This window comes from Ornithodoros turicata, chromosome 3 (assembly GCF_037126465.1).
Source record: "Ornithodoros turicata isolate Travis chromosome 3, ASM3712646v1, whole genome shotgun sequence".
NCBI lineage: Eukaryota > Metazoa > Arthropoda > Arachnida > Ixodida > Argasidae > Ornithodoros > Ornithodoros turicata.
The window spans coordinates 14,399,955-14,427,923 of record NC_088203.1 but is presented as its reverse complement, the minus strand read 5'-3'; the positions used below and the strand labels follow the sequence as shown (position 1 = coordinate 14,427,923).

Here is a 27,969-nt window from a genome sequence, read left to right as displayed (position 1 = left end):
CCACGGGGAACCCATTTCCGCAAAGAAAACGTTAGGTTGCCTTGGGAAATTTCGGAGTTCAATTCAAGAAATTAACTTTGTCAATTGAAATAAAAATGTTACCAATATGTGGCAAAAGTTATTGGTAGAAAAAATCCGCATGTCTCTCCGGGACCTAAGTTTTTGTACTATGAATTTCTATATTGGTTAGTGGACCACCCTGTATATTGCTTTTACAGGTTACGACAACAGCATGACAGAGCCCAGTCCTTACCTTTGTAGATTTACCCTTCACAGACCATACAGTTCGCGTATGTAGGCGCCTGGCCCTTACTGCACAAATAACCCCCAATGACCGAACTCACATCTTACTTCTTTCATCAGTAATTTCTTAGGCACTTGAGGCTTTGTATTTGTTCGTTCTATGTGTTCCAGCCTCTTCCCATCATGTTCCCACATCGGCAACTACAATATTTGTTTCAAGGTCTTTGCACTTTCAACTTTCTCTTCCACTCCCCCTACTGTACAAACGCCACGGTACAAAAGACAAACAAGACATTTGGAGGAGGAAGCTGTTTTCATGAGCAATTATGACTTCACCAGCAAGGGTATATACACTGTTGACGACTTGAAACAATCATAGTGTTCGCAATTGGTCCAGAACAGAGCGCATAGCGCCGAGCCGAGGGAATGTCTTGCCACGTTCGCAGATACCCGCATTGTCTTCATAGTCCACCATGTATGCAGCCACACAGGCCGTCGGGTTGATCTTCACCGCCAGTCGGAGCTGCAAGGAAGGACGCGTCAATGCTCCGTCGAAGTGTTGGTCGGAACGGAGCCTTACCATCTTGGTGACTGCTTCCTCGGGCTGGAAGGATTCCCACTGATCTCCCTTGTGCTGATACGACGAAAGGGCGCTCTCTACCTTGACGGGATGAGACCAGTCGTTTCTCCGGCACGTCTACGGACATTGAACGTATGTAAGCCAATTTGTTGAAAGAGCGCGCCGCTCGAAGCGAACTCTCAAGGAACGTAGCGTTCGCAACTGGGCAGGCTCCAGTATACAACACCCACGAAACCACGCTACGATACGAATTAAAGACTGGGGCCCGAAATTTGAAATGCTACGTTCCTTTCCGATCCCTCTTTCGGAACCTTCACCCCAGTATCAAACAACCTTTCCGTTTCGGTCTTCCTTTCGCAGACACGAAAGGGCCGCCTTTGGAAAGGTTGCTGATGGGCTACCTTTCGTTGTAACTCTCGGCATTCGTCGACACGCAATCGGTTTTCTTGTTTTCTAGCAGGACCTTATAGCTCCTTATTGGCTCAAGCAGGACCGCTGTCTTATCTGCTGTGACGTATGATGTTCATGTCATATTTGGCAGCACCCCAAGCAGCACACTGATGTACTGAAAGTCAAGTGTAATAGGGGTGGACGGTACGTGCCTTATCAATGTTCTTTAGTTTCACGAGTCTGTTCAAGGCTTTCCACCTATCCGTCCACCCCTACTGCACTCGACTTTCAGTACAGACATTCAGTACGACATTGTCAAGCTTGTCTTTAGGACGCGGTTAGTAAAGTTATCAGACGAGCTGCTAGAAGCACTCAAGACTTCCTTCGTTAGGAATGCATACGTCGAGTATCACTGGGTAAAGGAGGCGCCCTTCTGACGAAAGTAGCTTTGTGGATTCCTAAGGAAAGGAACGAAAGCAGCGGAAGGAACGTCTCCTTGAGAAAATTCGGCCCAGATCTCCAGAATCCTACAAAGTTTATTCCTTACAATCTAGATGTCACAAGCTATATTCTCCCGAAATGCTGTGTCTCTACGTCGGAATTATCAAAATTAGTTTCCAGTTTCTCAAAGCACATCGAGTGCGTGACATCATCGAGTGCGCCATCTGGCACGCTTCTGGAAGCATTGCTCCTGAAAGGCTGACTTCAGTCTCCTCACCACAGCTGCTGGCAGTCTTTCAGCGTGGGGCGGAGAGGAGAGACGCGCGTGCCGTTGCAATGACAGACACCAGAACACTCCACGACGTCACTACGCTTAGAGAATCCGAAACTATAAAATTTATGAAGTTTTGTGTGCTGTGTCTGAGCGAGGCTGATTCATTTTTTGTCTACAGTGGAGGGAGGCCACAATGTTTTTTCTGCAGCTTCCTGAACCTCCTTCTCTGCCTCTACATGCACGTCTTGACCACAGGCACATATCACGCATACCGACAGTGGAACGATCGTACCTGATTGTAGCGAGTAAGCGTCTCGTGCACGCACGGCACTCCGACCTCTGAACCCTCTGCGTTGCTCGTGGTGTAAAGGAGGGAAGCCAAGCTCAAGGAGTAGCATACAGCAGGGGTAGGAGACACACTCTGCTGAAGATTCTTGATCCAGTCCAACGCAGTCACCTGTGGGTAACCAAACGGACCACATGGGACTACGCCTGATTCAGCTACCGTTCACCGCCTTCTAAACGCGTCAGCTGTCTCACTATGCGGGGGAACGTCCGTGGTTATCAAGAGATAACATTGAGAGACAGTAAGCGCCAAAATTACTCTTTCGCTTCATTGCCTGTTGTGCCACCTATCGGCTACTGTGAACAGTAGGGGCATCATAAACGAAGATAAATATGAACGAGGATAAACATCTTCACTTTCTCTACCATCCTGAACTGGATGTGACATTTCTTGCACTCTGCTCCGCTACGTGAACACGCAAAGGTAAGATGCCTGCGCGTATACTAGGCCCTGTTACGTATCACGCCACCGCTACACTCTTTCACTCACGACGGGGACATTGTCGGCTTTCTCGTTGTATGCTCTGAACGCATTCGGGAGGTGAGTGCGGCACGGTTGAGAAGCTTGGTGATGAGTCTCGACGATGGTGTAGTCCGCCACCCTACGGAAGAGAACCGATCAGCACAGGACAGTTAAGAGTGCAACAGATTACTTTGCAATCTGTTCCAAGTTGTGGAGGTATTCCTTCACAAATGACGCGTTGTGGGGGTTGCTGATCTGTGCTCCGAACATGAGAAGCAGTGAACGGGGTCGGCTCTCCTTGAAGGCTTCATGAAATTTCTGCGATACAGATATTCCAGACATAAAGGAAATCCGGTTTCTCGCTCAAATCAACCTACGTGAAGCATTTTCAGAATAGTGGGCATGTCGCTCGGCGGGACACGTTGATTAAGGAACGCGAGTCCATCGAATTTGTTCTTTCGAACCCAGGCCGTTGTGGTGATGACAAAGTGGGAGAGCGCCAGGGCGTCCTTCCACTTCTCAAGGCAACCGCTAATGTCTTCCTGACTGACGGCCACCAAGTGGTTGCCCGCTTGATGCTCGGCGATGGAAGAAAATATTTGTAGGCCGCTACCTGAAATGCGAAACCGACATAAGCATGCTGCAGGTTAACGCTGTGGCTCCGACAATAAACTGCATCTTCATGTTGTAAAACGACCATAGTACGCAGCGCTAGAAGGGAGGTTAATCTACATGCTTCGCAGACACTGAGCCTGGGGACAGTGTTCTGGACTACTCTCTTCAGTCCAGAAGCCTGCCCCGTTCCGTACTTCCCTGCTTTGTAGTGTACGGTTTATGTGTACCGTAAATGTCACCGTGATGTTTATAGTACCATCGTTGCGGTTGGGGGCACCCTCTCTCGCATATGGCCATACCGTGGTGGCCGGCTCCTCGCCGTTTGTGTTTGTACAGTGTCTTGTACCGCGTCAGTCTCTGTATTTTGCCCCTATATTATGTGACTTCGTAGTGCTAGTGGCCTTTTCTTTTCCTCTTCAAAATTTGTGCCAAGTGCTCATCTCGCCATACAGACTTAAAATGGCGACCTGTCCGCGCTTCAGATCAGACTACTTCTGAAGCCTCATAAGTATTGCAACTTTTTAACGACCGGAGGAAGTCGAAGCAAGCCAAAAAAGGCCAACGCTTTGCTTAAAGAAACGAACTCGAACCTTGCGAACCTCCCCGAACCTGCAGAAGAATTCGAAGGCTGGACATTTCGAAGCCCAATGTTCGACTTCGAACTTCGCTATGTGAAAAAAGTTGGCGTCATCTCTAGTAGCGATGGGGATCAGGCACATCCGTACTTTCCCTCACTAAGGTCTTTCCTTGGACTGTCTTCTCGGCAATGCTTTACATGACAAGTCTTTTTTTTTTTTTTTTGCCCAGTTTCACTGAAACTGAAACTGGACAAAACCAAACACCCTACTCACACCCATCCTGCGCTGGAGACACTGCACAAACACGCAAAAAAAAAAAGAAAGACGAAGAAGACAAGGGAACAGAACATGCGAATTCCAATAGCTTAGCAGATAACAGATTCTACGTTTCCCAATGAGAGGTCTAAACCTCAAGAACCATCCATTTTACGGTCGAAATAATGGTAAACCGAAGGATGGCAGTTGGGTGACCTCGCAGGTCCATGCAGCTGCCTTACCATTGTTCTTGGGGATTAACTTGTCAAGCTGGCCGTCGTAGGTGAGGTCGTTGTAGACGATGAAGTCGCACAGTTTGTCAGGAAACTGCGACTTTTCCGTCGTATTGTCGGACATAACGCATATCAGGTTGTGAGCTGAAAGCAAAATTGCACTCGTTGGAGTGCTCTGTGAAGTACTGTCTTACTGTCCGAAGTGTTCCTTACGGCGTGTGGCAGGATTTCGTGTCGTCGACGTTGGGCTTTCATCATCAGCTGTAATCAGAAGCGAACAACATCTTTGAAAACCTGGTTACAGTTCACGGTCAACATCATGTCAGTGCAGTGGTCGGCTCTACTGGAGGATCGTGTTGATGCGTCCTGGGCGCTAGTTCCGTATCCCGTAAAGAGACAGTTCTGTTCGAAGGTAGACAAAGGGCCACTGGTCTCCTGGCAAATTCCTTGCGGCTCCGACAGAGCCTCTATGGTGTACACGTTCATGTAAGTACTTTAGTAATGCAGCTGTTTCGAATCTAACAGCCCTAGACGCCAGTTTCACTAACAGAGCTCCTTCGCTAGTACTGTCACGCACTCACGCAGAAGCATAGACACCGCAGCAGTTGAGGAACAAGAACACCATACAAGAGTTCTTGTGGTAAAAGTATGCTGACATTATTCGGGGAGAAGTTTCCACACTCATGACATGGAAATGAAATTGAATTGGAAGAATTGGACTTACGCTTGCCGATGCGACCACGGGTATCGATTCCTCCAGGACCTTGAAGGAATGTTAGGTCAACGTCAATGGGCATCAAAATAATTATTACTGACGATAACCTACCTAGATCTTTCCTCCTCGGTTTCAAGTCTCTCAGATTTGGATTCGGCCCTACAATCAAATTGTGTTGAACTAGACGCATTACAGCACCTGGGTTGGCTTACCGCGTTTCAGAGTTGCCTCGATTGTAGCCAGCCTGGAAAATTTGCTGTGGCACTGTCCCAGAGAGTCCTCGTATTCCACATGGAAAGCCGCCACGCATGCTTTTGGAAAGAGACTAACCACTCTTTCAACCTATACGGTTATTATAATTATAATTTGACACTTGCGGTAGTCAGCCAGATGAACAAATAAGGTGCTTACCTTTTCTCTGATGGTCTCTTCATTCTCAAAGGCCTGCAAGGTGTTCTTATTTTTGCGATACGCGGTAATAGCATCGGCAAACTTAGCCGTCGGCTCGTAGTTCTCCCCTGTCGAACAAGTCTACAAGAGGAAACAGATATATTGCTGCCGTTCTCTGGAGCATACTCAGCAGGATGACGCTTAGTGACAATCTAAGATACATCCCGCGGCATTGTTCGTTCTGTATCGTTAGCTGCATAAGAAAATAAGCTCACCTCTCGGAAGTTGACCCATTTCTCAAGTTTACACGTGACATTGTCGGAGGGCGACCTTATACGGAAGTTGATGGCTGCCATGCTAAGCGAGACACACAGGGTGGCACTGGTTTGGTTTTCGACGCTCAGTAACTTCATCCAGGACACAGCGGTACGCTTTAAGTAAGAACGGGGCAGTGTGACTATCGGCATATCCGTAACCTTAGTTGTCTGCTTGTTTCAATCTGATATCGCCTCGAAGCCACGCAAATACTTAACGAAGTCATTCAACTTGCTATGTTGAAAGTTGGAACAGGATAGCTGTGGTCCAGGGAGAATAGCCAATACGACAGTAAGGAAGTAGAGGAACAACTTTCTGGAGCCATGAGTGCCTCATGCTTGTCAACGGACTCCAGACATGATATTTCACATGTCTCGATGGAAGCAGGTCTCGACCATATTGTTCTATACTCCCGTCCAATCCGAAAACAGCACGTTTAGGTCTTGCACCCTACTCTTGTTCCTATCGACTGCAACAACAAGCCGCACCTCTACGTCGTGACAAGTACTGTGCAGACACCAAAACCATGTACACATGGTGGCGCTGCAGCGTATTTTCTCCGGCGTAGTAACTTCGTTACGGTTGGCAAACTACGTTCTTAGGTTGAACACCGGAACTAGTTGCAACTGTTTTTATATGCCCCATAAAGTCGCGGAGGAGTCCCAGTAAACGAATATTTATCAAAGCCGTACCACGGGAGTCGTCGTGGACAACACATCGTGTTCCAGATACGTAGATGGAAGGGTCACTCTGCAGGGCGTTGAGGGCTTCATGTAGTGTGTTTCGATGATTAAGTAGTCCGAAACGCTGCAAGACACAAGAAAAATAGTCTACTCGGAATATCGGCGACTCCTGATAGCCGCTCCATATCAGTACCTCGTAATATCTTCTAACGCTTCTGCGATGTCTTCGGGTGTCGAAGCATAGTCCTTCAAGCTCATTCCGACCATGATAGACAATTTGCGTTCAGATCTTTCGAATTCTTGTCGGAGCCTCTGATAACATGTCAGAGGTTAACCAACCTGAGCATTTATGGCTCGCGGGGTGCATTGCACATTGCTCACCTTGACAAGGGGAAAGTACTTCTTGACCACAGAGGATGATGAAACGTGCTGATCCAGTAGGGCGATGCCATCCAAGCCGTGAGCGTTGAGCCAGTGCACGGCGCTTCGAGAGAAGTGTCCCTGCTTGCTGGGGTCTCTCCAGACGGGAATGTAAAAGTCCGGCAGCTGCTGAGAGTCGAGTCCGATGAATAACTGAGCGTGCGTACGCGATGCCAGTTGCATAAACGCGTGGAATCCGTGTTCGTGCTCCTTGGGCAGGAACCAGCGGTGCTCAGAGAAGAACACCACGTCCCGGTACACGACGTGCGTGCAGAACTCTGTCGGGTAGTGGTCGAGGTCCGTGGGGAACTCGCTGACGACGCAGATGAGAGTGTTGTTTGCTGCGAGAGATAATTGAGAACGTGCGGTAATGCTCGAGGGCTACTCCATGGCCACTCCGGTTCATTCACTGGTATCTGCAGAAGGACTAATAAAGTAAAATGACACAAAAGTACGAAAAAAAAAGTGGCCAAAGAGGAATGTTCTTTGATACACGTTTAGATACATTTCTCTCTGCAGCGCGTCCTTTTTATTGACTATAGTCCAAGCTGACAATGCTGGGCACTAAAACACATCTCACTTGCAGACACGGTTAGCAAAAGTACATGGTTGTAGATACATACATGCAGGATATGGAGTGCTATGAGAAGGTGAGAAATAACATCAAGCCAGGAGGTCCCTATGTACAGACTCCCTAAGACTTTCAATGAGGCATAGTAACTGTGTCCTTGAGCCCTCTGCTTAATCTGGTAGTTACCATTGCGCCATAAGAACCACAATCACTAATTTACTTATTAATGTATTATTTATTTCCACAAAGTGATGGTGTCAGGAGCAAAAAGCTCATTAGTAGCGTAACCCGTTGCAGTTTGCCACTTTAGAGCCCAGTCCCGATTTCAACTCTGATATCAAAATCCTTGGAACATAAGCTGACAGGTGCTCCATACTATGCGTTCACACGAACGACATACCCCAGAATGCTCAGCGGAAGATATGTCAAAACTTTCTGCTGCCACGTGAGGGCGAGCGCTCGACATTAAGTATTTGCTTGTTCCTCTAACCACGGAGAATATACCACAGCTCAGCCACAACATATTCCGTAGTAGACCGCAGGGCCGATGGTGTGTCGTCTGCTAATGTGCGCGGTACGCCACTCCTGATTTTCCGGGACCGTGCGGATGCCCAACATAAGACGTTGCGGAACTCCGTAAGCACCTTTGCTTTTTCTTCCAGTGGAGTATTCCACGAGGATGGCTCTCGAGTGAATACACGGACATAAGTAAAGCGAGTGAAAATGCTTACGTGGAACTTCTTTGGACCTCTCGCGGTCGTGAGACAACGGCACAGCTAGAAAAAAAAAAGTTGGAAGAAACGTTACCTTCCAATTCGTGCTTAGCACTCCAGCTGAGAGACTTACGTTTCTTTTCTATCCCAAAATACTCCCGGTCCACGTGATTCTCTGGAACAAGGCCATGTCAGTCTGGTGCCTCAACCGCACAAAAGAAGTACTTACTCTGCACCTCCCGTATGGAGCTTAGACGAGGAAAGATCGTCTGCTCGGTACATAGTCCCTCATTGTCATCGTGGTCCACGTGATACACGGCCACACAGACGCCGTGGAACACGTCCATCGCCCGGCCAACCTAGAGAGCGAGGTAAAGGGTCTATAGCAGGGGTGCCTAACTCATTCTTGTCTGCGGGCCACATTGAACCATGGAGGAACTATGCGGGCCGCATACCACGGCTTTGGGGTAGCCTGTTTCTCATGGTGATGGCAACGCGGAACTTAAAACGACACAGAACACATATTTGGGTTACCTATCGTTTCTCAGTCACAGGGTCAGCAATTGTGCGTCAACATCATGTAAAAGGGATTGCGCGATTGCAACGTTGTGGTGTTAGTTTGCTATAGTTGTGAGTGTAACTTTGGCTTATTCAGGTTCATCACAGAAAACGCCTGCTCGCAGACGTATATAGTATGTTGACACAGTTGTCTTGCGACGTAAAGGCACGAATTATTATTATTAGACTTATGTTATACCGATGATTGACAGGTTTGTCCGCGGCAATATACATATCTTGAGATACTTTAGTCCAACGTAAGAATAAAACGAAGCCGCACCAACTTCAGCGAAGTTGTTCTTATCGGTGCGTCGCACTGCTGGTCAATCGGATACATTTGTTGTTCATCAGGAACGTTCTCGACAACTGTGGAAAACGGCAAGCCAATAGGCTCCGTTTCAAGCCTCCTTGCACTCGAAGAATCTTTGCTGGAATTCGCTTGGGAGATCACCAAGCCTGCGACCGAACCAGTCCGTTTCTGGTGCCATTGAATTGCAGACGACAATATTACAAATCTGCCATGTAGGGTTTGCTCAGTGGGAATGTATACTAGTAATATCAATCACATAAAAATCAGACGCAAGGACAGGTTTAGAGGGCTATCAGCGAAGGTGACGAAAGCAACATAGAGACAGACAGGGAACGTCGGACTTTCAACCTTTTATCATGATTAAAGGTCTATTACAAATTATTACAGGTGATTACGGGTTGAAAGTTCGACGTTCCCTGGCTGCCTTTGTGTTACCATTGTCGTCTTCACTCTTGTCATGTATCAACCGGACTCGGTCTTCTCTTATACTACGTAGAGTGTCATCGGCTGTTACAGGGCAGTGGTAACAGCTTTTATCACTAGTCAACGAAACTGCACGAATACAGAGCACAATGATAATGTCACAATCATTCATGAAGCTTGTGTAGAATATATATTTTTTATTTGTTGCTAGGGGGCCACGCGGCTCGCTTAGCAGCACCAGGCGGGCCGCCACGTCGAAAGCCCTGGTCTCTAGCATACACGTAGACTGCAGGGGTAGCAGAGTGGTGCACCTGACAGACGGCCATCTCGGCTCTGGACGCAGCTCTTACTTTGTTACTTAGTACGCAATGTATTTTCATTGTATGTTACCTACGATACGTTATAATACCTTAAGCCCCCACCAATACAGCCTGTCCCGCGGACTACCTGGCAGATATATTGTTATCTACATGACATTCTGGTCTGACATTAGGACGTCATACTGGAACACACAAAACCCCGGAGCGAAGCAAACACAGACAAGGACGAAAACGACACGAGCTCCACTAGCATATGTAGTCATATACCATCTGACTCATTCTGCAATTTTAGCGCAATCGAACAATCGGGAGCCGCCGATGCTTCGAACGGTTTGATGTTGGAAATATCGGAGGGGCTTTTGTTTCAATCTGGGATATAGTCATTGAATTGTCACGTCCGCTCACCCTGAGAATATCAGCCTCATTCTGTTTCAGGAATTGATGATGAGTTGAGTTTTAATGGCCCATGAACAACTACGATGAGCCAAACAATGGTGAACGGCGTAAAAACTTTAAAGGGACTACCGCACCCGCAAACGTGTGCATCTCACCGATACGGTAATTTCCGACACACATCCACAGTCTATTCTGCCAAGTTTCTTTTCAACTTACAATATTAAATAAACACTCCCTCTTGGAGTACTATAATGGGCCGTGCTGGCCCGAAAACCCGACCCCGGCCCGGCCTGCCGAAATTGGGCCTCAGAATCGTTTTGACTACGGGCGCGGGTACAGTCCGAGAGTTCTCGGGCCTGAATCGGGCCGAGCTTCTGTGAGCCATTCTTTCACATTCAATCCTCAACATTTGTTTTGAAAACAAGGCAACCGAGTGCTTGGACCCTTCCTACGTCTTTCTGCTAAAACGCTACAACATAGGCTCGTTGCGATGTTCAGGATCATTCCCTCGCCGCGGCGTGCACCGCAGGCAGACGCGCGAGATTCGACGCCAACGTACGCGTTGCTACAATTGCAAACCGCATCAAGGCGGCGTTTGCGGGTTCCAGGTATGTAATAATGATACAGTCGACCCCCGTTTATCCGGACTTCATTTATCCGGATCCCGCGGTATCCGGACAAAAGGCACGGGAACGGATTTTCCTCCATGTATTTTGTTCTCGTTTATCCGGACTTCAGCTTCCGGACTCGGACAAGAATTCCAGGGAACGAAAGTCGAAAATTCTTGTAATCCAGCTTCAGTTATCCGGACTACCGTGAGTAAGAGGAGACACTGACCCCGCTTCGTCACCCCTTTCGCTGTGTTGGGGTTATTCCCGTCACACATTAGGGACCTACATTCCTCTGTAGGGGAGTCAACCGTGCACGATGACCCGCTTTTCTATTTGCGTGCGTTGGGTCACGTTGACCAGTGGAGTCATTTGGAAATATCTCGAGTAATTGTCCGGTTCTAGAGGGGATAACTCCAACCCGAGGGCCTGCTGCTTACGGCCCGTTGGCCGATGAAGACATTCTCCTAAGTGAGCTGCGATCCCTGATGCAGAGGCTCACTGTGACTGCCGTAGATGATGCTGCGGTTTCTGACTACGTTGACGTTGATAAGGATGATAACGCGTGCGCAGCTATGAGTGATGACGGTGTGATTGCTGCTGTTGCCTCCGATGATGTGTAGCAAGACGGTGCCGATGACGCCAGTGAGAAACAAGGCTTCGACATTGACACTTTGCGTCCGCACTGACATTCTTCGAGCAGCGCAACAGCGTGGCTCAACTTTATGCAATTAGCAACGTTTTGCAGGAATCGAGTGCATACACTACTATGTAACAGCTGTTATTGACGAGATTTCTGTGTTTTAATTAAACCTTGCTCTGTAGGACGTTTCTATTCGGTCGTTTCATTTATCCGGATGCCCCGGTATCCGGACGATTTCGCCAGGAACGGCATCGTCCGGATAAACGGGGGTCGACTGTAATTTGTGGTATGTGTATTTGTGGTGTGTCTGGTATCTGTATGGGCTGAGTTATCAGCAGCCGGGTCGGGCTAGGGTCGGGTAAGCATCTGTGCCGTGGCGTATGGGGAAGGCCGGGCAGAGTTTTCGGCGGCTGGGGCGGGCTAGTGTCGGGTAAGCCTTCGTGCCGTCGGTTACGGACCGAGCCAGGCAGCCCATGCAGTGCACTACTCCCTCTGCAGCTAAGGAAGACCCAGCGATAGTAACATCATGATGACGTAAGCCAGGCACACAAATGGGAGCCTCTCCCAATGTCTGAGCCCATCTGCTTCGCGTTCGCGTAGCAAAGATTAAGGGAAAAGTCATCGGTAAATACGCCGACTTTCGCTTACCAGTGCGAGTTCACGGGAACACGGTGAAGCACGGTGCTACGCTAATGGCTGTAGTAACATGTCCGACGCTAATCCAGAAGTAACTTTCCACAAGCCTATCTACCCCCCGCGGTGGTGGTGCTGGTGAAACGTGAAAGGGCTCGCCGTTGTGGACCTCAGAGGTTTGCAACGTCACGACTAACGTCATGGGGGAATGTGCGTCCTGGGCCGACGAGAAAACACAGGAAAACCCCCAGCCAGCACTGCGGGCACCGGGATTCGAACCCATGTACCTCTCAGTCTCGGCGTGACATGGGCAGCACGCTAACCACTGAGCCACGCGAGCTGGTGACTCTCCGTGGCCTGTGCAGACAGTTTCCACCCGCCCGCCCGCTGGTAGCCAATAAGGTAGCCGCTCCCTGACTGGCCTTGTCCGAGTGACGTTTTCACCAATTTCCAGAGAGGGAATTCCGGCGTACTCTCAAGATCAGTCTTCTGCTCTTGCCATGCACTATATCAAATTGCACAGAAACTATTCCACCAATTCGCGTCCGATTTTCACATTCGTCAGAATTTCACGTCGGACATTCGATAGAACGTCACGGAATTAAGTTCAGGGTTAAAGTGCCACTACGGACTGAAAGAGAATATTTGTCTGCTTTCCTACGATAAATCAACATCACTCAAAGAACGACTGAGGGTGTGACAGGCTGCGCGATTATCACACTTCGATGACAGATCGAGGGCATCCACATCCCCAGAGTACATTCGCGAATGCGACCCCGGAATGTACCGTGTCTGTCCTCCGGTATGCTATCCGAGAATGCCATCGAGAATCTGCCCCACAATGGGGCAGAAGCAGAATGTAACGGTTAAGTTTCTCTGCGCCTTATTAGAAATCGGGGACTTCTAGGAGGAGGATGATTACCTTTTCTCGTATAGCGTAGTCACTGTCGTAGGATACCCAGTTATGTTTCTTGCGACGGAACGTCGAAAGAACTGTGGTGTCTTCTTCGGGAACGACCCACGTTTTCGACGTGCACATCTGAAACGAAGCGCTTCTTGTAGAAGGAATACCGCTGTGCGAGGCGATGTCCTTACACTTCCGTAGTTAATCCATTTCCGGCCCTGACACCAGGTCCCGGGGACAGTGTGGTCGTCCAGGGTCACGTCAAAAGACAACGTGGCCATGCTCAGGGAGAAACACATGTTAGTGCTGTTTTTCGACGGACGATCTTCCTTCAGCATCTCCATCCATATCATGGCGGTTTTCTGGAAGAAAATTAAAAAATCGTCAAGAAGTTATTCCGGTACAACAGGAACAGACTGCTTGGGGGTCTGAACCGTACACGCTATGCTAGTTGGTCAACTGTCTACGCAGCTTAGCCGTTTGGCTTTCCCTGCGTGCCTGGGGAACGATTTCATTGGTCATTCAACATTAAAAGGATAACAGCCCAACGTGAGACGCACGTGGCCCTAGCTTCGTGTGAAGGGTTTCTTGAAGCGAGACCAACGAGCAACCTTATTACTGCCCTGTGAGTGGACAGACGGTTCGTCGCATGGTTTCTCTACAATTCACCTCCTCTCAAGCGCGGAGACACGCTGCCATAGCTTATTGGAACTGCATTATACTGCAGGCATCGTCAGACGTTTTCCCTGTTCAGTGATCCAACCGATCTAACGAGACAACGCAGAGCGAGAACAGGTGTACTCACAATAGGTATGCTTGCAGGGTAGTCGCCTATCTTGACGTAGACGGACGGGTAAACGATTTTACAGAACTGTTCCTCTTCGTGGTAATGGCTCTCGATGACCAACAGGTCAGTTACACTGCGAAGAGCGTCCGCTTAGGAAGCGCTATGTGCAACGAGGCACCTTCCAACGCCTACCTCCCAATCTCTTTTAAGCGTCCCATGATCATCTTCTCGGGATACTGCAACGTCGCCACGTAGCCACCATACAGTAAAATGGGCTTAGGTTCTCCGACGGCTTGCAAAGCCTCGTGGAAAATCTGCATACGTTGTTCATGTTTCATGTTCGTTCGCATATAACTAAACGTAACTGGCAGCCAAAGAAAGCCTGTATTTGATCTGGTCTGCCGCGTTTGGCTGAAACTGACGATATTGCCATTCTATTAATGGCCACGCGGCGAAGGAGTGAGATGAGGCATAACGCAGACAAGTAAAGAGAGTAAACATGGCCTTACCCTGAGGGTCTTTACGATGAGGTGATGTCTGGAAGACATGATGAGCTGTCCCGTAAGTGCGATGCCGCTGAGTTCATTGAGAGTCAACCAAGTAACCATTTCTTGAGCCAGAGCTTGCACTCCCGCAGCGTTCTTTTCCACAGTGTCACTCAGGTTGCGAAAGAATTGCCCGTTGAGTCCCACGACAAGCTTGAGCGTTGCAGCCTGCTCGCGCAACTTCATAAAGGCTACGAACCCCGAACCTGGCCGTCGAAACGACAATCAAAAACAGAGTGGGAGCTTCGAAGGAAGCAGCACTCACTGTTGATTGTGGGGGCAAATCGTTTGGCATGTTTCTCGTAGGTGATATCGTTGTAAACGAGGTGAGTACATTGTTCCCGAGGTAGTTGAGACGACGCCGTTACATTGCTTGAGAGCACGCACACCAAGTGGTTGAGGACTCCTGGAACGCACCAGAGGCTGAGGTGGTCTCTCTCGAATAAAATTATGAGCAAATTTCGGGGTCATATCTCAAATCGTGTCATAGCAGGTACACTAGCTGCTCATATCAGCGTCACTCGAAAGTAATAAATGGGACATGCGCGCATAGAGTTACTGAGCGAAAGACAGCGTCAGCCGGTCTGCATTGCTTCTACCTTTCTAAGACGCATTAGAACAGAAGGTACCATATAGGGAAGAAGGAAGATGAAGCAGGGTGAAACGAGCAGGCAATAAAGCAACCCCTAACCTGCAGTATTCCAGATCCTACCTCCAGGATCCCTCAAGCATAGTGCGCTACAAGGGTGCCCTCTTAACAGCTTACGCAGTGTATTGAGCACCGCTCCGAGTGAAGGAATCGCTGCCAAGGCTTCGCCTTATTTTCACTTAGCCCTGAGGGATCCCCGTCCTTCGAGGGACCCTTCCAGTAGCTTTGGCAATGCACTTTGCACGCGGTCACTGTGCCTGCAGGAAGCACTACTAAAGCTACTGAAAGGGTCCCTGGAAGCGCAGGGATCCTTCAGGGCTGAGGAAAAATACGGCGGAGTTCTTGCAGCGCACCAGGCTCAGGGGGTCCCTCAAGGCACAGTGAGAATACGGCTGTAGGTCTCTGCGAAATCAGCTTATAAGGAACGCTATAGTTTCCTATGCCGTGTTTTGTACAGCAACATCAAAGCAGCGCAAATTTCCTTCAAGTCTCCGCACTACGATTTCTTCGGGTAAAGACCTGGCGCGAAACTGCATAAAAATGCCGTTACGGTTTTGAGCACAGTTCGACGAGAACAGAGGGAATGCAGCCATGCAACGTACTTTTGGGAGCTAAGGATCCAACAGGTGGCTCGCGATCTTCAAATGGACGTTCCGGTGCGGCAGAGGAGGTGTCCGCTTTAGGTGACTCCCTCGTTGGTCTCTTGGGAAACGTGACCATGTAACCGTCTGGGAAGAACCAATTATACGACACTGCCCGGTGAGCTCCATGAGAAGCACAGAACATTCAACTTACGTTGCTGCTTGTGCGGCTTCTGCTGTGCACGATGGTCCTTTGTTTCTTCTGATCGAAATAGCGAAACGTTAAGCCTTAGCGAAGCACGAAAACACTAGCGGTACTCACTGGGCTTCATTTTCGGGGGCTGGGCCACTTCTGTTTAGAAAAGCACGCACATCTCAGCCATGTTCTACAGACCTGTCGATTTACTCACCAAACGTAGCGTCGTCGAAGTGCTCCTTCTTGGCGTGCATCCGTTCATATTCGTTGCTAGGCCCTACGAGAATACCAACGTGTGAGTCAGCCTGAGAGGCTGTCGCTGCACCATTGATACCCGAGCAACACATTGCACGGTATTGTCATACGTTTCCTTGCAACCTAGAAGTCTTCAGAGCTCATCAGTTAACCCTTTAGTAACATGGACGGAACGCTAACGAATTCTAGTTTCATACATGTCAATGCAAGAACTGTGCAACATATGGAGTGCAAACGTGAATGCCGCGTTCATTGGTGGCACGTCAACATCGAGCATCTTTTGTGTACCTCTTATCAGTCTCCAATGACAAGATGTGTTAGTTTTTTTTTTCTTGTTTTTTTTTTAACGCTAGGACCGGGCTTAGTCTTCTGCAAGAAGGTTTTAATGGCTGCAGTATGGCAGAGGATAATCACTGACGAAGTCAAAGTAACAAGCAGGTGAGGATGCAGCGATCACCTTGACCCGCTTTCCTCGAGAGTCGCAGTATCACTGCATTCTCAGGTCATTTTGTTTATGCCACAGAGGTTATCCTCTTATATACTGTGGCTGATAAAATATTCCAAACCCCCTTGAGGACGACATTTGTCCTGGGGCTCTGATGCACTTCTTGCCCCAAAACGAAATTCCATCCCCACGCGCACTGTGGAACGAAAGCGAAAATAATATCTTTCAGATATGGGCCATTTTATAAAACAGCGAATTTACAAGCAAGGCGTGAACTTACAGTCGCCAAGTTCGTTATCGATGCTTTGCGAGCCGTCCAGAGCACCGAGGCTGGGTCCTGTCCGAAAAACAGGAGGCACCATGAATGACATAGCAAATGATGGCACACATATGGCGGCATCCAAAGACTTACTCGACTTGGTGTGTATGGCGGAGTGGATGAAGAAGGCGAAGACGAGTGAGAGTACGATACCGCAAAGGATGACCAGCATGGCCTCCCATGAGAGATATCGGCGCCCAGACCCCGAACTGCTGGGGGAACCACCAAGAATCCTTTGGCCAGTCACAAAAAACAAAGCTCACTCCCACCCTCCACTGAATGGTTGAAAAGCAAGCTATACATGGCAGGTGAGGTGGCGGTCGCTTGCGAGCCTTGAACACTTGTGTGTGGGGGTGTCGTGGGGTTCGTCCTACGTGACGCTCAGGAAACTGCCTAGTGGTTTATCCATAGTAGCAAGCACGAGGGGGGGGGGGGGTCATTATTGCATTTACGTTGTAACAGCTGTATCCGTCATCGCCGACATGTCATGAATGTCAGGAAAGGAAGGCAGGGGGTTTCGCCAAACATTTGGGGGGGCCCTATGTGAGTGCAGGGGGATCTGGATAAATCACTGAAACTGCTCGAACTTGATCACAAATAAACTCGTGCGTTACGTTGAAGCACTGTCTCGATATCGCACGCGAACATACTAAGATGAGAGAACAGTCCAGGGTCTGTCATTGCGAAGACTGCATGTGTGGAAGACACCAGAACCGTTATGGTAGTAGAGGCATTGGAACGTACCTTCTAGGGCATCGAGTGACTAACAATGAAATAAAGTGACATGTGTATATTCGGTGCTATTCAGCGTGTCTCATGCAGGGGTAACCACTAAGCAACGAACTGTGAGTATCCCAGGAATTAAAGGAATAGGCTACTTACGGCTCTTCGGTCTCTGGAAAGCCAGAGATATTAAGTATTACACTTCCTGACACGCAAATGTACCAAACACAGAAACCGTTTAATACAAAACTTCCCAGCTGCAAACACAGAACAACTGTCTCTGCCATGGCTCGAACCGTGTTGAAGATATGAGTGTGCCCCCATTTCTAAGGCAGCGTGGCATCACTAAAATACACAGTCGGACAGCACAGCAGAATTTGGCTTTAAACGGCCCGATGGATCAGTCAATAAAAATACGATATTTACGCGCATGTAACGGTTTAAACCAACCCTTAGCAGGTCACATACAAAGCAGAGATGTCCCGTACGTACGTCTTGCGCGACTTTCTTGTACGGCGTGACGTACAGCCATGAAGACAGTGCAGCAATGTCCCTTTGCTTGACAATTTTGCTTCAGATTAACATAAGATGGGCATTATAGTTTTATGCGGTTTTCCAACGTCTCGCCCGTCGCTGACACTGCTTGCGGCAGCACCCCAATGCTTGTCTCTTACAGGCAACTACGATGTCTGCTACGTGGTACAGGTAAGCTGGACGTTCTCTGGGGGGCTCGAGGTATGGCACCGTCGTCTATCTTCTTGTTTACCGAACGCGACGTTGAGGGAGCGAGCGATCGACGAGGAAAAGTTAAGGCTTACCTTTATAATTCTCTAGGTATGGCCCCTTATTAGCCATTGCGAACGCCATGGCCGCCGATCAGTTGTTCGGGGCACCAGCGCTATCGCACGCGCTCCTCCTCGTCTACTGGTCCGGTTGCCTGCCCTGCCTGCCTGCCCGCGAGATCATCTAGAAGCAGGCGACGGCCAAGCCAGAAACACTAGTGACACCTTGCGGGCTTACAAACAGCAAGCAATCAGCAAGCACTCTGAAACCTGTCAAGGTACTAGGGATTTTTGGACGACCAAACAACAGGGGACAGAGGCAGACGTGCTGGCGATGTGTGGTGTTGTTCGTCTCCGTCATAAGTTCCTAAGATGTACATTCTAAGAATAGGAGGAGTAAGCTGGGGAGATATTACAGCTTCTCGTCATTTACATTGCGATTGCTCCTCGTGCAGTTTAGTCCCTCGACCCTAAACTTTACTCACCAGTACAGCAAGTAGTCCCTAAACTTCGCATAACCTTCCGTATATTTAGTCCCGAAATGGATCAATGGTTATGGCAAGGCATCTAGTCCTCCAAAGGATTAAATATGCAGTTTTTTTTAATCTTAGGGGTACTTTTTTCTCTGGCCGTTGACGTCCTTAATGTCCGTTGGCTCTTTAGCAGCTATGTCAGCACCACTGCCTTCTATACTTGATCCAAGACGCACTCTGCTGTCTAACAAGCCAAACAAGTAGATCACTTGGAAAGCACACACATAGATAAAAAGAGATAACGTGCTTGTAATTTCATTGAAACATTGCGTACACTTCTTGTGGACACCCTTTCCCTTGTTTCATTGAACAACAATGCCTGTCTCGGAGCAGGCTTTGTGCAATATAGAAAAAAAAAGGAATTCCTTAAACTGCAGGAGTGCGAGGGCATATTGCTTATTGGGTGATCTGTCTGCCGGTGGATGACAGCTCAGTGTGGCTTGGAGGTCTGTGAAAGTTGTAAATTAGATAATTATAGGACGCCTGCTAACTACTCTACGCGGTAAGCCACTACTATTGGGTCCAGTCACGGCTAGTGATTGACAAAGCATATCACTTACCTATACACACGTTGTACTTTATGTATAGTACAAAGTACCGTACTACTAATGTACTCAAAGTGAAGTACGAAGTCCTTGGCAAAGTACTTTAAAGTACTCATTACATCACAAATTTTGATATTATCGCGTTTCGTTTCAACACTTGGTGGTGATAAAAGCTGAGGTAGTTATGTCTCGACTGTTATCTTTAAGAAGTTTTTAAAGAACATGTTTGCCAAGTGCCAGTTAGAAAACATTGATATACATCTGACTCATTAATATGAACCGAAATAAATGATAATTTGAGCAGCGCAAACTATTATTATTTCTCAACTTATCCACCTGCATAGTGCGCAGCGTTCTCGTGCTGGTCTTTGAACGAAATAAGCACCATTTGAGAAATTATTCGCCGATATTTTTCAAGTTTTGCATTTGCATGTATATTGGGTACTTGAAAGGAAAGTACTGAAGAAGAGTAGTTAAAGTGCAGTACAAAGTACACAAACTGAAGTGTACTTCAAGTCAAGTACAAATACTAAGAAATGTACTTAAAATAGTACATGAGCACTTGCAGATCTCCGTCATTCATGGTAACATAATGATGATGTGCAGTAGCTTAGAGCTTTCATCAGTGCCCAAGCGCCACGGATCCCAAATGAAATGGACAGAACCAAATCAGCGCCTTGGGTTTTGGGAGCGCAGGCTGCTCTTGGAAAATAGCGTGGGTACCCAAACACGCCCCAAAAATGAAGTCACGTCGCCCTCCGAAGTTGATAGAGTGCACGGAAAAGTAAACGAAACGCACATAATATCACATAACACAAATCCAACAATCTTTTATCTTTGGCGCTCCCAAACAGTTGGGTATCCTGTTTCGAACCTCCCTATTGTTTCGAACATTTGGCCGGTTCCTTCTTTTGCATTTCTGAATAACGTCTGCTACGGAAGTCAAGCTATTGGGAACGGAATTCGTTTTATTGAACATGCACAATATAACGAATTTTATGATGTAGTGAAGTTTCACGCACTTTTCTCGACTTCGTTATAGCAAGCCTCTAATGTATCATAACATGTGCGCATCTTTTTTTTTATCAGTGCAGTGTTCACGCAGTACGCATCAATGAATGAAGCAGTTACGATTTTCCGTCTCATTTAAGAGCAATGGGGAAGCGCACTGCTGGGGAAGTCACAAGAATGACCGCTAGATCTGCTTTTATTTCCAGGGCCGTTTCCTCGCGCAAAATCTGCTCGATTCTTTTCCTAAAATTGACAACGGCGTCAGCGCAAGGAAAGAAACAGATGCTGTGATTGCGACCAACTTAATATAGCCAAACTAGAAGCTAATCAGAAGAGGGCCCTTAGATTTATTTAAAATTGTTACAAACGAACAGTCACTAGACTGTATCAAAGAGCTGAGTTGGAGTTACCGCAAATTAGCTGAAAGAAAAATCGTCTGAAGCTTTTGTATCTTGCTGCACACTAAAAGTTAGAGATAGAAAAGTCGGCTTACCTGCGACCTTTCAGAGCGAGAGGGAGACACATTCCTGGCAATTTAAACCTTTCCCAGCAAAAAGTGACTGTTTTAAATATTCCTTTCCCCGCCGGACAACTACAGAGTGGAATGAACTGTCACATGCTGTAGTTGACTCCCCTACAGTGAAATCCTTCTATCACAATGTATCATCCTTTATCGATTGAATTTGTGTGCGCTTATTTCTGTGTATTGTTTTGTGTTCTCACTCCTACTTAGGCCTGGTGAAGGCTAGTAGTATCGGTAAAATAAAATAAATAAAAATAAAACTTAAACGTCCCAGGATGTCGCTAGTGAGGCCACATAAGGTGTACAACTTCCCCAAGATCATATCGCCATTTACTGTAATTTAAAAAGAAACTTCATTATTTTATAAAAACTGTGTTCATAGTTACACACCCTGTTCCATGGTCCACTTCAACCAAACCGATTATTTATTTTGTCCCTTTTGTTTCATCACCCTGGTGGAGGATACGTCAGCATTGAACCGCGCTAACAGCACGCGCTGTCGCGAACACGACGCGCGTCATGAAACATATAGTTGCGGGAGTACGTTCACGAGTGATCAGTTTGGTTTTCACTAGGATTCACCATTCAGTGAATAGAGTAGTGTCAAGAAAGCAACTGAAAACCTAAATTGCATGCCTTTAGCACATTACTACCAGGCTTTACAAGATACCCAAAGAAGCACTACAGTTAAGTTACTGAGTGGCAGGCGAAAGATTAAATCTGTGGAACACTATACACACTCATAAACGTAACACTCTTCCAATATACTATGAAGTTATATTTTGTGAAATGCACCTTCGAACAAGTACACAAAACTTAAGATAAGAACGTGACTCGCTCTACACTCGATTTTTTCCGCGACATTTTCGTGGTGCATGCTCTCCTCCCGCTCTACTCCAGGGACATCTCGCCCGACAATGACGCTCGCAGTGTTACCCGGTTACACTGTTCAGAGGAGTTGGAAGATAGTGATAATTCGTGGCTTTACGTCAGACAACTAGAAGCGATAACTTGTCCCGTTCAATTATTAAAGGGGTTACGACAGGTCATCCCAGATAAACGTAAAAGACGGTTCCTTGCGCCGATGTGAACCTGCATTGAAGGTTTCACAGTGAAGAGGGTAATAGAAGCGGAGGAAATGGGCACCGCGACTTCCGAAACTCATGCGGCTCTGACATCACAGTCCTCGCCGCCACCAGTGAGGCAGCGCACGAGAAGTCACGTGCTTACGGCTGCCAATGGGTGGGAATGGACACAACTGTGTCGTCCGCGCTTTGCTCGGGAGTGTGTTCGATGGTTTGTATCTCGCTGAGTACGACACGTAATTTTTTTTCCTTAGTATTCTGGCGTATACAATGCGTCCACGATGTAATGAACCACAACTATGAAAGTGTCCCAGCCTCTTTAACATTTGTAGCTGTTCTCGCTCACTGGGGCTCAATGAAACAGCAGTCCTCTGCCCTGGCTTGTTCAGACCCTGAGCATTCACCAAACATGGCCATTAGGCCAACACACAGTCCCATGTATCCAGTTGTCCTGAGGCACCGTAAACCTCTGCAGGCTTTCCCTTTCCACAGAAGGACAAGGGTACCTCAGAACGGGAATATCTCAGATGAAACATGTGCATATGTAAGTGGTATATAGCACTCAGTCAAAACACAAAAAAGTTCATCTTTTTCTCTAGCTTTCTGTCTCCCATAAAAATCAAAGTATTCCAGCAGCAATGTATTTAAGCGAGGTGGTCGATACTGACTTTTGAAGGTACCTAAGATACAGAGTTGCTCGTGAAAGTTTTTATGATAGAGTAACTTGAGTATGTTATTTCAGCTGTGTAAAAGTCTGGTTAGTACACATTCTGGAATCAGTCCATTTTTAATCTGGGTGACGAGGGGGGTACATTGCTATAGTGATTTGTGTGCCTAGCATTGAGTGAATATATAACAAGATTTAAATTGACATGCTTCACAGACTTGCGACCGACCGAGAGGCAGTTGCTTTAGGGGACTGACAGAAAAACTCCAAATTTAAATTATGTAAATCCTTAATATTATCTAAATTTTTACATAAATCCTCGGCGGCTATGCACAGGTGGTTTTCCATTACCAAAAACTTCTACAACCGACAACATAGTGCTGCGGACCACACAGAAATATAAAGTTCAGTGTCTTAGTATATTTGTATACATGATTTAACGATAGTCAACAATAGGCAATGAATACTTTACAAGGGCTTTCCACCACAGCCACACACTAAGGGCGACCTGTGGACCTGAAGTACTCGTACCGGCGATCAGACCAATCACAGCACATTCTGTTCACAACAACATGTGAAGAGACAAACGTCAGGTGCACTTTGAAGATAGTGTGATGAGCTGCACTCTCCTTGGTGGCTTCTGGCAAATGTTCGGTTTTGTTTCATTTTGGCTCATTTCGTTACGCTTGGTTTTCTGATCATCCCCATCTTCCATGGGACAGCTGGCTGCTCCATCGTGGTCCATTTTCTCAGATTGGTCTGGACTTCGTTTATCTATTTCGTCCAACGGTTGCATGTCGACAGCTACATCTTCTTGCTGTCTTTCAGGTGTGTTGGACTCCGCTGTTGGAGATGTCGTGGGTTCGATTTGCAGTGTCGGGCTGTGTACGGGGACGAAGAGGACTCGGATTAGCGCAACTACTTCAACACAGCTGAAAGAGGTATTAAAGGGGCACTAAAATGCAAGAACAACTTGCTCTCAAATGAAAGTCAGCGTCTCAATTAGTACAGTTCAAACAAAATTAGTCCACACAGCGCTACGGTTTAGAAGAGAAACGCAATGAAAACAGGGCCATCTTTGGCAGTAACGAATGGGATCCACAGGAGGCAAATATTGATGATGATTCGTGTTTTATTGGCGCAGCAGTAACTACGACCTGTCAGTCCAGTGTCATTATATAAAACACGGGTACGGTGACCTACTAACACAGTTTCAACTTTTTTGCATTAACCTCATAACCTGAGCAGTAACCTTATCCATAAATTTGCTACCCTCACAACGCATGGTGAAAACAAAGATTACAAAAAGTGAGGCATAACCCCTTGCTTACTCAAACGTAAAATCAAATTTAGTCTTAAAAAATCAACCGACCTCTTGTTAGCACTCAGGTGGGGCAAGTCTCCCTCGTACACCTCTCCAATCTCATCTTTGGCGAAAGTGATGATGGAGCAGAACCCGTCCGTCGAAGAGGCAATCAGGATCTGTCCGTCCGGGGACCTGTCGTCAAAGGCGGGCAAAGTGAGTACAAACGGTTTAGGAACGATTAAAAAAAGACGCTTTACCAGGTGAGGTCACTAAGCCTGGCGTAGTGGATGTTGGAGATGTGACCAAAGGGAGCTGACTGCTGCGTGTCGTACAGCAGCACCGCGTCCTGTGTCGCAACTGCGAACACCATTCTGTAAGGAAGCCTGAAAACGCGAGTGGGAATGCACTGGTGAGTTTCCCTACACATTACTACGCACGGGAGGAGTTGAAATGATCAACAAATTGAAGTACAAAGTGACTCTCACACTGCAAGATTCATCGTGTGCGTGTCAGATTGCATAAAATCCCACGTACAGTAGCAGACCGATTTTCCGGACTTGACGGTGACCGGAAAAAAGTCGGAATAATACAGCAGTAGTCAAAAAAAACCTGACGATCACTAAATTTAACTTTATTTCGCCACAGCGGCACCAAAGAAGTCTGTAATTGTGCCCTGTCGTGTCTGGCGCCTGCGTATCATGATGTTCAAAGGTCAATTGGAGGCCACCGTTCCGCGTGGGAGTCCGAAGCATCGAACAAGTCCGAATAATCAGCGTCCGAAAAATCGGTCGGCTACTGTGAGTGGTGTGGAATAATTCCAAGTCGATTATGACCACAGCCTTGTGTTTTTAGGTAAAGCACACGAAAACCTGTTTTTACCCTGCATTTGTAGCATCTCCAATTAGCGTAAAACCAGAAAAACCCTTCAAACGAAACTCTCAAATGTGCAAATTCGGCCACCCGCACTGGAAAACGCTGGATAGTAAATACCCTAACACACTGAGCACACCGTGGTACACACACAGATGTGGTACATTACAGCTCCCGAAATTAAGCCAGACCCCTCCTCCACCCCCATCCCCCCAGTTTTCAGAAACGTAAAACGTGAAAACACAAGGGTGACATTATAAGGAGACAGAGCTCAGTGGGAGACACACAAAAAAATCGACAAAGGTATCGCTTAGAGTGTTTAACTGGGTACACACCTCCAAAGGGATTGCGGAAGATCGGTGCCGTCTTCATCCTTGTCACCTACAATCATATTTATGATAAACATTTTTTTTAAAGAGGATGGCTCGTACACGAGAGCGACCTCACCGTTACCTTGAGGGCTACGGAGCTTGAAGAAGAGGGGGCAGAACCGAACAGCTATACTGGGGGTGCTTCCAGTGGGCAGGTAATAAACTGGCCTGAACAGGCAACAATGTGGAGAGAAATTCTTTAATACGCGGTACAATTTAAAAAAATAAAAATTAAAAGCTTACTCATTTAGACGGCTCCTCGAAAACACGTAAACGCTGTTACTGATCTTTCCTTCGTCCTGCTCGATGATGCCGGACGGCGCGACCAGGAGCTCCCCGTCGGGAGAGAACGCCAACCGCCGGCAGAACGACTTCAGGGTGTCGTCGTAGAATATTCTGCTGGGTTTGACCTGCAGATTTCGTAAATGCGTGAAACAAAAAAATTTTTCGAAGCAAAAGAATGGGACACACTCACTTCTTTGTTGGCTTTTGCTTGTGGTATAGTAGCCTTCTGAACATTATGTACCACTTTCTTGGTCCTCGTACTAAATACACGCAAGGACCTGGAAGGAATGTGACGATTAAGATGCGTCAGCGCTCGCGAGAAATTGTTACGAGGAGGGTTAACGCCGATTTCAGAATAGACAGGGTATTGCACGTTCGTATGCGAAGAAATAGGGGGATCGAGTCCAAGTGAGTTCTTTACGCTGCCAATCGGAAGTTCCGAGTACCTATCTGAACTCAATGTCGTCAAGTAAACATCCTGTGGATCCCAACTGACACCTTGCACAAAGCCCTTGTTCTCCTTGAGGATTCCCACATTTTTACCTGGAACGAGATTCGCTTGATCAATAAAATGCTGCAGCAAGGTGCAGAAGGCAAAACGAACCTCTGCCGACATCCCAGATAATGCAGGTGTTGTCGATCGAACCCGAAGCCAAAAAGCAATCGCTAGGCGACCAGCAGACGTCACAGATGTCGTCTATGTGACCCCTGAAGTGGGATTTTTTGCGATTCTTTAGAGAAGCGGATAACTTAGTAGTACAAATGTCACATAAAACTGAGACCCCCCACTGTACCAGAATAACAATGTGTCTACAAGGAAATCTTTAAAAAGTCATAGCACTCGTGACAGCGCTACCCCAGATACAAATGAGTGTACCTTAAAACTTTATGTGCCACCCAGTTCTCCTTGTTTTCAACAGAGTCGTCGAAAATATCGTCGGACCTTTTCTCTGCCTGCTTCCACAAGATTATGTTTGCCTCTGAGGAGAAATATAAATGAAAGATGAGGGTAATTATTATGAATGGAGTACACAATTCATGACATCGTTAACGTTGTGCGCAATGCAGGGGGAGGGGGAAAGTGGGGCAAAGGCATGTCCTCCCACCACCTGCATGAAGCTTGGTCACGGTGTCTGGTATATTTCAGTTTCTTTGTTTTCTTTTTTATAGACTACTCTAGCTTTTACTTTTTTTGTGTGTGTGTGTGGTTCATATCTCGTACGAGCAGCTTACCATCATCTCCTGAGGCCAGCAGTTCACCTGAAATGCAACTCCATTGAGAAACATACAAAACTTAACGCTATCTTATCGCAGCATCGTTGAAATGCTGACCTGTGTTCGAAAACCGGACAACGTTGACGGACTTCGTATGCCGTGTCAAATCAGCACGAAACTCTAAGCTGATGCTCCCGTTCGCATGCGGTAAAACGAGCCATATCTACGAGAAAAATCACCGTCATTGAGGATGCAAATACGCTGTAACATTATTTGGCGCTTACCATGACATGAGTATCAGTTCCGCATGTCGCAAGGCGTCTGCGTTTCTCTTTCGAAGGCTGAAAATCTAAGCTCAGTATGGGATCTCTGTTGTGCCACGATATTTCTGGGATACTGCACTTCATGCCTGTTTGTATGAAATTAGTCATACGACATAGATGAGACAAAGCTCGCGTTGGTAGGAATGGGAGAAAACTTACTTTGTATTTACAGTTTTCGCAGTTCCTCAGTTCACAGACAAGAAACTGCGCGCCAAATGACGTTATCCACCTGGTGGTGAAGACATGCAATTAATTGTTACCGTAGCAGAGGAGCGCTGCGATTGTTCTGTACACCCGTGATTATATATCTTCGTCCTTTTTCCCTTCTTTTTTAATTACTATCCTATGTAATATATTCCAGAAGTACCCCTTGAAAGTGCGTATATCGTCTGTCTGGTGCTGTTAGCTGTGACTACTAGTGCCGTGTGCATAACCCATCATCTGCTGCCATCGGTGTTTTCGTTCGCTGAGACGTACTGTATTTCTACCCTTTTATTATGTGTTTAATTGATCCTGCGGTGTTCTAGCCAGGGCTGTGCAGAAGGCAGCAAACGTCGACTGGATTCCCCATACTTAAGCCCCACATAAGCCGAAAATGGTGTGTGAAAAGTGCGAGAAGAAACTGGGCAAAGTGATCACCCCCGATCCATGGAAGGCTGGTGCGAGGAACACGACCGAGGGCGGTGGGCGAATGATCAACGAAAACAAAGCGCTCACGGCCAAGAAAGCGAGGTTCACACCATTCGGAAACTTCCCTCAGTGCCGAATATGCAGGCAGAAAGTGCATCAAGTGGGATCTCATTACTGTCAAGGATGCGCCTACAAAAAGGGAATATGTGCCATGTGTGGCAAGAAGATTCTGGAAACTAAGAATTACCGGCAATCATCAACGTGAACGTTGCTCGCAAAAATGTTTTGCAAGGGAGTAGTCGTC

At 47.2% G+C, this 27,969-nt stretch overlaps 3 protein-coding genes across 6 annotated transcripts; 1 reads left to right on the top strand and 2 right to left on the bottom strand.

Annotated features, from left to right (window-relative positions):
* Nucleotides 1-537: 537 nt before the first annotated feature.
* On the bottom strand, nucleotides 538-18,491 carry LOC135388172 (uncharacterized). 3 transcript variants are annotated; one of them, XM_064617554.1, is made up of 33 exons: nucleotides 18,338-18,491; nucleotides 17,679-17,691; nucleotides 16,890-17,029; nucleotides 16,758-16,814; nucleotides 15,992-16,054; nucleotides 15,904-15,933; nucleotides 15,796-15,843; nucleotides 15,603-15,728; nucleotides 14,617-14,757; nucleotides 14,316-14,557; nucleotides 13,999-14,120; nucleotides 13,825-13,939; nucleotides 13,211-13,381; nucleotides 13,038-13,154; nucleotides 8,454-8,583; nucleotides 8,358-8,399; nucleotides 8,243-8,287; nucleotides 6,902-7,281; nucleotides 6,714-6,832; nucleotides 6,530-6,644; nucleotides 5,798-5,953; nucleotides 5,544-5,663; nucleotides 5,345-5,474; nucleotides 5,244-5,291; nucleotides 5,142-5,180; nucleotides 4,631-4,678; nucleotides 4,427-4,561; nucleotides 3,114-3,349; nucleotides 2,927-3,054; nucleotides 2,764-2,875; nucleotides 2,221-2,385; nucleotides 824-940; nucleotides 538-766 (listed from the first exon to the last, which is right to left on the bottom strand). In XM_064617554.1, exons 1-33 carry the CDS (start codon nucleotides 18,384-18,386, stop codon nucleotides 617-619), a joined length of 3,849 nt encoding a protein of 1,282 aa, XP_064473624.1. In that variant the 5' UTR covers nucleotides 18,387-18,491; the 3' UTR covers nucleotides 538-616. The 3 variants fall into 3 exon arrangements, with proteins under 3 accessions (XP_064473624.1, XP_064473625.1, XP_064473626.1); XM_064617555.1 differs by having other exon boundaries at nucleotides 16,890-17,008; XM_064617556.1 differs by having other exon boundaries at nucleotides 16,890-17,005.
* A 4,574-nt stretch (nucleotides 18,492-23,065) lies between these two features.
* Nucleotides 23,066-27,302, bottom strand: LOC135388170 (chromatin assembly factor 1 subunit B-like). 2 transcript variants are annotated; one of them, XM_064617550.1, is made up of 14 exons: nucleotides 27,195-27,302; nucleotides 26,997-27,121; nucleotides 26,830-26,935; nucleotides 26,731-26,757; nucleotides 26,375-26,477; nucleotides 26,102-26,205; nucleotides 25,944-26,040; nucleotides 25,688-25,775; nucleotides 25,456-25,622; nucleotides 25,289-25,380; nucleotides 25,177-25,222; nucleotides 24,229-24,354; nucleotides 24,038-24,163; nucleotides 23,066-23,546 (listed from the first exon to the last, which is right to left on the bottom strand). In XM_064617550.1, exons 2-14 carry the CDS (start codon nucleotides 27,117-27,119, stop codon nucleotides 23,255-23,257), a joined length of 1,497 nt encoding a protein of 498 aa, XP_064473620.1. In that variant the 5' UTR covers nucleotides 27,120-27,121; nucleotides 27,195-27,302; the 3' UTR covers nucleotides 23,066-23,254. The 2 variants fall into 2 exon arrangements, with proteins under 2 accessions (XP_064473620.1, XP_064473621.1); XM_064617551.1 differs by having other exon boundaries at nucleotides 25,295-25,380.
* A 328-nt stretch (nucleotides 27,303-27,630) lies between these two features.
* LOC135387743 (cysteine-rich PDZ-binding protein-like) lies at nucleotides 27,631-27,930 on the top strand. The gene has a single exon (XM_064616841.1). The coding sequence runs from the start codon at nucleotides 27,631-27,633 to the stop codon at nucleotides 27,928-27,930; it is 300 nt and encodes a 99-aa protein (XP_064472911.1).
* The last annotated feature ends 39 nt before the right edge of the window (nucleotides 27,931-27,969 follow it).

Bases quoted from the DNA above. Each gene is read 5' to 3' on its own strand.
- LOC135388172 (XM_064617554.1), bottom strand. From the start codon at position 18,386: ATGGCGTTCGCAATGGCTAATAAGGGGCCATACCTAGAGAATTATAAA. The intron at 6,833-6,901 runs GTGAGCAATGTG...ACATGTTATCAG, and splicing joins AGTACTTTCCCCTTGTCAAG to AGGCTCCGACAAGAATTCGA. The intron at 5,954-6,529 runs GTACGGCTTTGA...TCTTACTTAAAG, and splicing joins TGTCCACGACGACTCCCGTG to CGTACCGCTGTGTCCTGGAT.
- LOC135388170 (XM_064617550.1), bottom strand. From the start codon at position 27,119: ATGAAGTGCAGTATCCCAGAAATATCGTGGCACAACAGAGATCCCATA. The intron at 26,041-26,101 runs GTTCGTTTTGCC...ATCTCGTTCCAG, and splicing joins TATCTGGGATGTCGGCAGAG to GTAAAAATGTGGGAATCCTC. The intron at 25,381-25,455 runs GTAAGCTTTTAA...TTGCCTGTTCAG, and splicing joins TCGAGGAGCCGTCTAAATGA to GCCAGTTTATTACCTGCCCA.
- LOC135387743 (XM_064616841.1), top strand. From the start codon at position 27,631: ATGGTGTGTGAAAAGTGCGAGAAGAAACTGGGCAAAGTGATCACCCCC.